A 9,378-nucleotide genomic window follows, 5' to 3' on the forward strand; every position below is an offset into this window, starting at 1 on the left:
TTAATGTGATAATCAAAGTGAAGGCGGTGCATTGGTGCAGTGGTGATCAGAGGATGAAGCCCTGGTATCGAGCTCGCACACGTAACTGCACTCAACCAATCACAAGTTAACTAATTAAAATCTAACTTATCAGACCAATGAACACAGGGCATAAGAACTAAAATGACGGAAAACATCTTTAAGAAACATCTATTTTACGAGTATTGTGACTTTTTAGTTTGCTCCATGTCACATCTGCTAACATGGAGGAGGCAATGTGTATAACCTATACTGCAGCCGGCCACCAGGGGGCGATCCCCTGAGGAGATCTGCACCAACACAGCAGCACTACACCCTGAGTGACGGGTGACGTGAAGATGACGTTTCTTTGATTGAAACTCGAACCATTTAAATATCTTTAGAGCTGAAAATCTACGAAACCACAAAAATATGCAACATTTATAAAAAATCTTTACTGGTGAAAGAAGCTGCAACAAAATAAAGTTTTAAGACAAACAAATAGAAAAATAACTGATTAACACAGAAAAATAAAAAAACAACTCTTTCTTCTTTTATATTTGTAAATCACTGTTCAACATGACAAACCAGCTCCTTAAAGATCTGTATTATACTGTTAAGATTAAATGTTCAATGCTACATGATTCTTACTGTAATACTGCATTAAGATGAAACCTTAAATTAAAGTGTTGGCTGTTACCATGGTGATATGCTGCCCAAACAGGTGTCTACGGAAATATGAAACTAGAGCCTCGTGGCCAGTTTCACTACATCAAACACAGGTTTATGGATTTAAAGTTCTAAATTTACATTATCTTGTGATTTTTATGTTAGAGGAAACAGATTCTGCTCGTATTTAGGTTGATAATTTTAATTTGTGTTATTAGTTGAAAAGGTCGACATGCTCAAATGTTCAGAAAACATCACTTTCCTCGCTGCGGCAGCTCCTCCTCTCAGCCTCTGTCTCTGAAACACTTGGTTTAAAGCAGAGTTCACAGGACTTGACGTCTCAGAGTTCCTACCACGTGACTGACTGGCGACGGGGGGTCTGAGACATGTCTAGTCTCAGATCGTGATTGGCCAGCTGACCCACTCTGCTGCCTCCGCTCTCGCTTTACCTGGCTTTGTAAGGAGGCGTGTAAGACTAGACGCTAAATGTACGCAATGCAAATGTGGGCTGTGATGTCACGTGACAGAAGCATCAGATCAGTGACGAGATGTTTCAGGAACATCAGGAGCTTCAGTGTTTTCCCTCTACCGCAGATTCAGGGCTTTTTCACTGAGCAGAAACTTTTACATTCACAAAAAACATTTTACACACTAGAGGAAATAATTTGAAAAGACATCACTTGTCTCCTTTAAATCAAAGGAATTGAAATTTCTTCCACAATATCATATTATGTTAGAAAAGGGTTAGGGTTATAAAGATTTAGTTTTTCCCCTTAATTTATTGCTCAAGAATCAGGTTTTTATCATCAACTCATTTTATCACCACTCCGAGAAACTGCCACAGTAGTTTGATTAAAGTAGAATTTGTTCGTCACCTTTTACACAACACCAGCCCAGACGAACTATATACATTTACTGTATCACCATCTGAATCGAGTCAGAGCGGTCAGACGTTATTCAGAAAGTAAAATTTGCAAAGCAACTGCAAACCCAAGTAGAAATTTACAATTAAATACAAGAAAAGGTGCTTAGGAGAAGAGTTTAAGAGTTACACATTTAGATTTTATTCTAGCACCCGAGTGAAGATGCATCAATTGTTCAGTGGTGGAGAACGACTCTTTCAGGTCCGGCACATTTCATCCAGGACAAAAGCATCGTCCGCGTTCAGTGGTGAGAAGACACTTGAAAAACCAACAACATAAAGGCTACATCCACACGACTACGTTTTCGCTTTAAAACTAAAACCCCCTCCACCGTCCACACGAGCGCTAAACGGGGTCGTTAGCGTTTTCAAACTTCTGATTTCCATCCTCAAACGCAACGTGAATCGAGTCAACGGCAGGCGTAACGTAACAGGGATGCGTTTCAAAACTATAAAACGTAGTCGTGTGGTCGCAGCCCCAGATTGAACCCAACGGAAACTGAATCCTTTCATCCTGTGGCACCAGCAGCAGATATTTCGTGACATTTCACTAATGATTCCTCCCAGACCAGCGGCAGCCACAGTGCCAGGCTGCATTCAGACATCTTATAAAAACACAGTCCCACTGCATACGCACACCCCCTCCTCCAAAACCCCCCCCAGCAGCTGCCTCTGCAGGAGCGTCTTCAAACATTTGATTACAGTCCCAAGAGCACTTCTCATCAGCAGCAACAACAGAAATCTGCTGACACATTTCCTGCCGTTTAATTATCTTGAAACATCACACGCCCACTCTGAGACAGCTGCTGCCACCCAGGAAAGCTGCACTGAAACATCTCATCCAGTTTTATTATTGGCGAGGGGGGAAAACGCCGTCCCAGCGCTGTTTTCTTTGGCAGGGGTAGGGATGCTGGAAGGTCCAATTCTGCTCTGAAAAATTGAGCTGTTTTGTAAAATAGTGAGGGAGGCCACACGGAGACATCGAAGAGAGTTTAATCACCTTGTAGAGTCTGCTACTGTGGTCCGAAACATTTCATTAATCTTCCTGACCGCCGCCTGCCCCCTGGTGCCACGGTGGGAGTCTACCAGGAGACATTTCATCATGCTCCCCCACCCTGATCACACCTCTCCAGGCAGACGAGGCCATAATGAAATCTGACCCGAGACATTTCATCGCAGTTCTGCCTCCTCCCTCAAAATCGGAACCCTGAAACTGACTCAACAGCGGGTTTGTGGAAGCACTTGTGTGACTGTCAGGACACGAATCCTCGAACTTGGAAAGATCGAGGCCTAAAAGTCTGAAGGAAAGTATCTTCCCGCCCTCGCCAGCTGCTGACGAGGGTAAAGATAAGCACTGCACACTTGAGAGGAGCAGCCTGGGCCATTAGAGGAAGTAGGAGCCTGTTTTCCATGTGAGTTTGAAGGAAATAAACATTTAAGGGGATATGTGGAAACTTATAAAGTCTAAACTGGAGCATTTATTTAATTTCATGGTCACAAACTCTGTCCAGTCAGCGACAGCCGCAGTGGAAGTCAGCGTTCGGGTCCACAAGCAGCTTCTTGCGGTCGACATGCAGACAGTCTATGTGGAACCAGGCATCGCACACGTCACACTGGATCCACTGCACCGTGTCCTGCTGGGGCAGCCGGCACCGCGGCGCCGCACACGGCTCCACTGTCCCGACTGTTGTCTCTTCGTCGTCCTCTTCCTCATCATCCTCATCTTCTGAGGAGGAAGAGGAGGAGCCAGAGGAGGACGACGAGGCTGAGGAGGTGGAAGAGGAGGACGAGGAGGATGGAGAGGGCAGGGAGGGCCGCGGAGGAAGAGGGTTTTTTCTGGGGCGGCCTCGTCGCTTGCTGAAGAGAGAATAACAATGAAAACATGAAGAAGAGGAGGAGCGAGATGAAGTGCTGGAGATCAAATGAAGCTTATGGTTTAACAAGTTTATATTTCAAACAATCTGACAGAGAGCAACAAATATCAAACACATACATCTTTAATATTTCTATAAATCAGTTGTGATCCTTTAAGATTATTACATTGAAAAACAAAAGACAACAATTCGACTACGCGCTGTTTCCCCATCTGTTGAGTTCCTTGTTACATCAGCCACTGGCTCAGTTCTCTACAAATCTTTCCAGGAAACGTGCAAACAAGTAATTCTGATACACAAGAGTTTTCAGCAGGATAGAAAACAGTTCTACTCTGAGGTTCCAATGTATCAGATAATTAGCATCAGTCTGCTGCATCTATTTGACAAGCATTTAAAAATATAAAAACTTTAACATTGTCAACTAATGGTAGATGAATAAAATATTGTTCAGCATCAGGATTATTTTAGAGGCCAGGATTGATTATGAATCGGCATCACGATTCTAAAGATGAATCGTGCAGCTCTAACGTCTCACCTAGTTAGATGGTGAAACCTGTTGAACGGGACCCTTCCTCTTTCCTCCGTGTGGATCCTCACTGAGGGCGAAGCCAGGCTGTAGTTCTCCCCTCCCACCACCAGGGGAGAGAAAACTGGAGAGCTGTGAGCCCTCCGCCTGCCCCTCTGCGCCGTCGGCGAACTGTGGACGGTTTTCTGGCGGAAAGTGGCGATGTTGCCCTGCACCACCGTCTTGATGCGGTGCATCGTCTGCACGTCCTGTTTGTGGACCGCAGTGTTGGTGAACGACGCCTGAAGGAGGTGGTGGTTGAGTCGGCTGTTCGTCATGGCGCCGTGGAAACTGCCAATGGTCCTGATGCCGGCAGGGAAGGGCTTGGCCTCCAGGGGCCTCCTGACGTCATTGTGGCTCTTGGGCTGCAGCGGCAGAGGAGGAGGTGAGCTGAAACCTTCCGACTCAGACTTGTAGAGCCGCCGCCTCTTCTTACCTTTTGGTTTCTGTCCGTCCTCCACAACTCCTGTCAGAACTGAACGACATTGAAATGAAAATGTGATATAAGCAATGATCACATCCTGACTCTTTTTTCAAATAGTGAGTTTATTTATTTTATTGCCAAATGTTCTTGTCAAAACCTGTATTTTTTGTTTGCAGGGAGCTCAGGGAGTTTACCAGGGGTATTTTTAAAAACCTTTTCGGGGTCTTACCTCCTCGACTCCTGGGCTCGTCTGAGCTGTCGTCCTCGAGGAGCACCGTGTGAGCCGACTTCCTCCTGCTCCTGGAGGTCGGTTGGATGGACTTTGTTGAAGGCACTGAAGCTGCAGAGGAGAATGATGGAGGGGTGGAGGGAGGGAGCAGAGCGGAGAAGCTAACGGCGAGCGGAGGTGTGGAGGAGGAGGAGCCCGGGTCTGAAACGGTTCCCTCCTGGCTGTAGCTTCTCTTAAAGGTCCAGGCGCTGCCACTCATCTTACTGAGGCTGCCGATGGAGTTGAGGATGACGGTGGCCCGGTTGATTGACAGCTTGGACAGGTCCAGGTTGGCCTCCACCTTGCGGTCCTGGTTCGTTCTGATCCGGTTCTGCAAGTCGGAGGAAAAGGTTCCTGCCTGGGAAAAGAGATGGAAATCTATAATTACAGCTTTCCTCATGGACTTCTGTTCTATGTAACTTTGCGTGGGTTCGATCTCCTGTGAGAAGAACTCAGAGTCACAGCTTCAACTGGATTTCAATATTTTTGCTGCCGAGTAATTGTTTGACCGACATGACTCAAACATCACTTCTAAATTTCTATCCAACCCGACTGGAGCTTGACCGAGTGGGGACCGAACCCGTCCTGAGGTATTTAGATTTTCCTCTTCAAACCCAGAAGGACCCGTCGGCTCAGGAAGTGACACTGAAACACCAGTCCACACTTATCTTGAGGAGTTTAACTACAAACTCCTCAAGATAAACTGACCCTCAGTATCAGTTATGAAACCGCACAGTGCAGGACCTCATCTGTTGCAGTACATCATTAAAAAGCTGCACTGGTGAAGCGAAGCTGCACAGAACGAGACATTTAACAGTTGATTCCGTCCCTGCCGACTCCTCGAACAACAAATATTACCTTCGGAATTGTGATGGCATCGAAGTCCAGCGGGCGAACTTTGACCTTCTGGAAGAGGAAGTAGAACTCGGGGCTCCCCGGAGCCGACTGGCCACCGAAGGTCAGCGTGTCGCCATCTGAGAGCTCCCACTGGACGCCAGGCTGGAGGCGGACCTCGTTGACCCAGGTGCCTGGAAACAGACGATTTATCTTTTAATGAAACTAAAGCCAACAGTGTTTGGCACCGGGTCTGATCGTCTGGTTCGGCCGCGTCGACGCGTCAGGGGTGAAAAACTCTGCTTCAAATCATAATGCTCAGTCCAAACAAACAGGCAACAGCTTGGCAGTTGAAGGCGATGTCACACAACTTTAAATATCTGAAAGTCTGCCAGTCCCAAAAAAAGAATGAATAAAGTGAGCTGAGCATCAAAATAAAGTCATTTGTTGACTTTCAATGTGTTTACAGCTTCCAGAGTGGAAGGGGGAATGTGAAAGCATTTGTGAAATGGACCTAGAATAGAGGAGGTGGAAGGCTACAAGGAAATCAAACGGCCATGACAGCGTTGCACAAAATGAAAAATGCACAGGGAATACTAAAAAGTCATTTAATAGCAAAAGTGAAAAATGTGTGAAACCGACTGTGAAATTACTTGAAAAATTAGGCAGTAAGAGCACAGTTTAAATTCTGAGCCTGTCAGACACAGTCCATCGCCCTTAAGTGAAGACTCGGCTCTCTCTCCTGCGCCTTCACCTTGTACCACTTCCTGTGCACCTCAGCTTTCACTGATGACCAGTAGGACACAGACGTAGAAACGTAATATATTTAACTTTGTACATTTGTGTCTCGCTGCGTCTGATAGCGTCATATTCACCGTTATTAATCCCTTTTATTGGTTTTGCATGAGCATTTGTTTTTTGTTTGTTTTTCAGCAGGATTACGCAAAAACTACTTTACAGATTTCCATGAAACTTGGTGGATGGATCAACATTTTCATTGACTTTACAGAGAATCGTTTTAAAGTAAAAACTGTTGCTTCGTTGTTTTAAATATTGGAGCCGACGTGCAACAGAAAATCAGGGTCAGAGTTTGGCTGCTCTTTAATTACTTCTGTATCACTGCTATTAACTTTCAATTTGTCTGATATTTTGTAAGAGATGAACAAACAGGCAGGAGAGCAAGTTTCTCTATTACTCTAGGTTCTGGCTTTGTTACTTCTGTAAGTTAATCATCAGAAAAAGGGTTTCAGAGTGCGTCTGTCTCCCACCGCCAGCAACATAAAGTGTGTAATTGTGTATATCAACTGATTATAATTTTACTATCTGTGTTCCTGTCAGTGTAAATGTGTGCGGGTCAAGATTTGATTCAATCAGCGCTTGTGTTAAGATAAGATAAGAACCATCAGTAAATAATAAGTAACATGCAATAGTTAAGTGTAAGGAATCTAAAATATATAGAAAAATATGAATGGAATTAAACTAATATATACAGTATAGAACTATAAAACTAAAACGATATCCGTCTACACTGCGCGCGTGTCAGTGTAAACAGGAAGCAGATCGTCTTCACTGGATTTGGGTTAATTACAACGAAGGATTTCTTATCTTGGAGCGACGACGAGGTGGAACTGTACCGACACGTTCCTGCCTTCGAATCTAAAACATTCCACTTCAACTTTGCACACTTTAGATGCTCAAAAACTCCGGAGTAGCGGGGACGGGAGGCGCAACCATAGCAACAGTGATGAGTTTTAAAACTTAGACATGGTTGCATGTGTCAATGTGTCTTTCTAAGTGATGATGATGATGCTGATGATGGTGTTGGTGGTGGGGGTGTGTGTTGACTCAGCCTCACCATGACTACTCCTGTCTTTGATGTGGACCCTCCAGCCCTCCTCCTGCGGGGCCGCGTCACCGCCGCTCGCCTCCCTCTCTGCATGCAGCTCGGCGTGGATGCGGGACACCGACGTGGAGTCCAGCGTGACGTCGCACAACTCCGCCGCCCGGCCCAGACGAAACACCGAGTGGCTCAGGGCCGGCCTGAACGTGTACAGGTCCCGCGCCGAGTCGGCCGTCGACGCACCGATCCGGAGCAACTGGAAGCACGGCTGCACCCCGGACAGCATGACTGAGGGGTCTGATCGTCTGCCACCACTAAACCCTCCACCCGGCCCACCCAGAGGCCCCCACCGATCTGTGAACGGCCCTGAGCTACAGGAGGCTGCGGCCCATTCTGGGGTCCAACTCTTAACTAGTGAACATGGGTTGAATGAATTTGGGTTTGATGAAAGAGTTCCGAGCTCGACAGGGTTGGATATTATCACACAGGCTTGAAGGTGAGAGGCAGGTGCAGGGGCTTCAGGCAACAGGTGTTTTCAGCAGCATGGAAAGTTGATGACTTGCGTCCTGCTGCGAGTGCATGAATAAATAATGAGGATCCAAGAGCTGTGTGCGAGCTGATGAGGAAACGAGCCTGTGCACCCAGCTCAGAGACTAAATCCCCCCCCGCGGAGTGACGGCTGTACGAAGGAGGATTTGAGAACAAAGGCTTCCTGTAACCTGGACGACTCCGTGTGTGTGTGATGCTAATGTGAAAGGTGCAGTAAACATTAAAAGCTTGAAAAGTAAATCTGCGTAAAAACCTGACAGCCGTGACTTTCAGTCCTGACTTTTAATATTTCCATGCGTGAATGGCTGTCAGCTGTGTGTGTGTGTGTGAGTGTGTTCCTGTGTGTGTGTGTGTGTGTTCCTGTGTGTGTGTGTGTGTGTGTTGCAGATAATAGAATCCCAGGCTCCTGACATCAGCCGTCTCACAGGTGGGAAGCCTGACAGCCTCAGATCTGAAAGAGAGAACAAAAGAAAAAACCCATGAAAAGAAACAAATGGCTTTTAGCTTAATTGTTCTAATTAGTGTCTGGAAATTATACTTAATACAAGATGCTTAGATTTAAGAGACACGTTTTATTTGACTCTTCAGAAACAGCTTCGATCAGTTTAACTGAACCCGGTGTCAAACTCGGTTTCATTATGTAAACGTCAGCGCATGTGCAGCATCAAATCACGGGAGCAGGACACAAAGCGAGAAACAAAAAGGACCCGGAGCGTCACGGTAAACTTCTCTTTAACGCACATTAAACCCGCAGGTGACTCTTTCATTGCGTGACACGCGGGTCGGTGCGTGTCAGACCCGGATCCACAGGAGCGATGGGACTTCTCGCTGGTTTTAGCTCGTCGGACGCAGGTTCGCGTTAAGCTAGCTGACGTTAGAATGGAAGTCAAAGCTGCCACTTACAACAGCTGCAGGGGAGCGAGTGCTCCTGCTGCTCTCCGGCCGCTGGGGGTTCACTTCCTCCGGCCACTCGACCCGCAGACTCCCCGCCTCCGCGTCCACCTCGGATCTACTATGATGCCGCTGTTTCACAGGGATTTTGTCGCCATTTCTCTTCAGGCTCCGCTGCAGCTCCGTCCTCCAGGAGGAAGTCCTTTGAAATTTGGCGCGCCCAGTCCCGGGGCTTCCTTGCGCGAGACTCTGCGTCACATCCCGCCCCGCCCTGATTGGCTGACGGCCAGGGCGCCTTCAGCAGAACCAGGAAGTGGAGCCGGAAGTGGAGGGAGATAAAAATAAATGTAATGGTGGAAGAAGCAGTCACAACTTTTATTTGAGTAAAAGTAATGATTGAATCTATAGACTATTATACATTTATAATACGGTGGCCCTGAAGTGCAAAACAGGACGAATGGGAAGAAGAAGAACAAATAACAAAGATCACAAAACATAAGAAGAAAACAAAACAAAAAAACAAATAAAGAAAAACAAAAAATCAC

The 9,378-nt window shown here is 46.4% G+C and overlaps 1 protein-coding gene across 1 annotated transcript; it reads right to left on the minus strand.

Moving 5' to 3' along the window:
- Nucleotides 1–430: 430 nt before the first annotated feature.
- Nucleotides 431–9,132, minus strand: tcf19l (transcription factor 19 (SC1), like). The gene is made up of 6 exons (XM_035182601.2): nt 8,846–9,132; nt 7,409–8,393; nt 5,578–5,747; nt 4,681–5,077; nt 3,998–4,502; nt 431–3,445 (listed from the first exon to the last, which is right to left on the minus strand). The coding sequence occupies exons 2-6, from the start codon at nt 7,677–7,679 to the stop codon at nt 3,100–3,102; spliced, it is 1,689 nt and encodes a 562-aa protein (XP_035038492.1). The 5' UTR covers nt 7,680–8,393; nt 8,846–9,132; the 3' UTR covers nt 431–3,099.
- Between the last annotated feature and the right edge of the window lie 246 nt (nt 9,133–9,378).

This window comes from Hippoglossus stenolepis, chromosome 17 (genome assembly GCF_022539355.2).
Source record: "Hippoglossus stenolepis isolate QCI-W04-F060 chromosome 17, HSTE1.2, whole genome shotgun sequence".
In the NCBI taxonomy this organism is placed as follows: Eukaryota; Metazoa; Chordata; class Actinopteri; order Pleuronectiformes; family Pleuronectidae; genus Hippoglossus; species Hippoglossus stenolepis.

Excerpts from the sequence above, each read along its gene's own strand:
- tcf19l (XM_035182601.2), bottom strand. The coding sequence starts at position 7,679 with ATGCTGTCCGGGGTGCAGCCGTGCTTCCAGTTGCTCCGGATCGGTGCG. Across the intron at positions 5,078-5,577 it reads ATGCCATCACAATTCCGAAG|GCAGGAACCTTTTCCTCCGA; the intron begins GTAATATTTGTT and ends CTCTTTTCCCAG. Across the intron at positions 3,446-3,997 it reads AGGTTTCACCATCTAACTAG|CAAGCGACGAGGCCGCCCCA; the intron begins GTGAGACGTTAG and ends TTCTCTCTTCAG.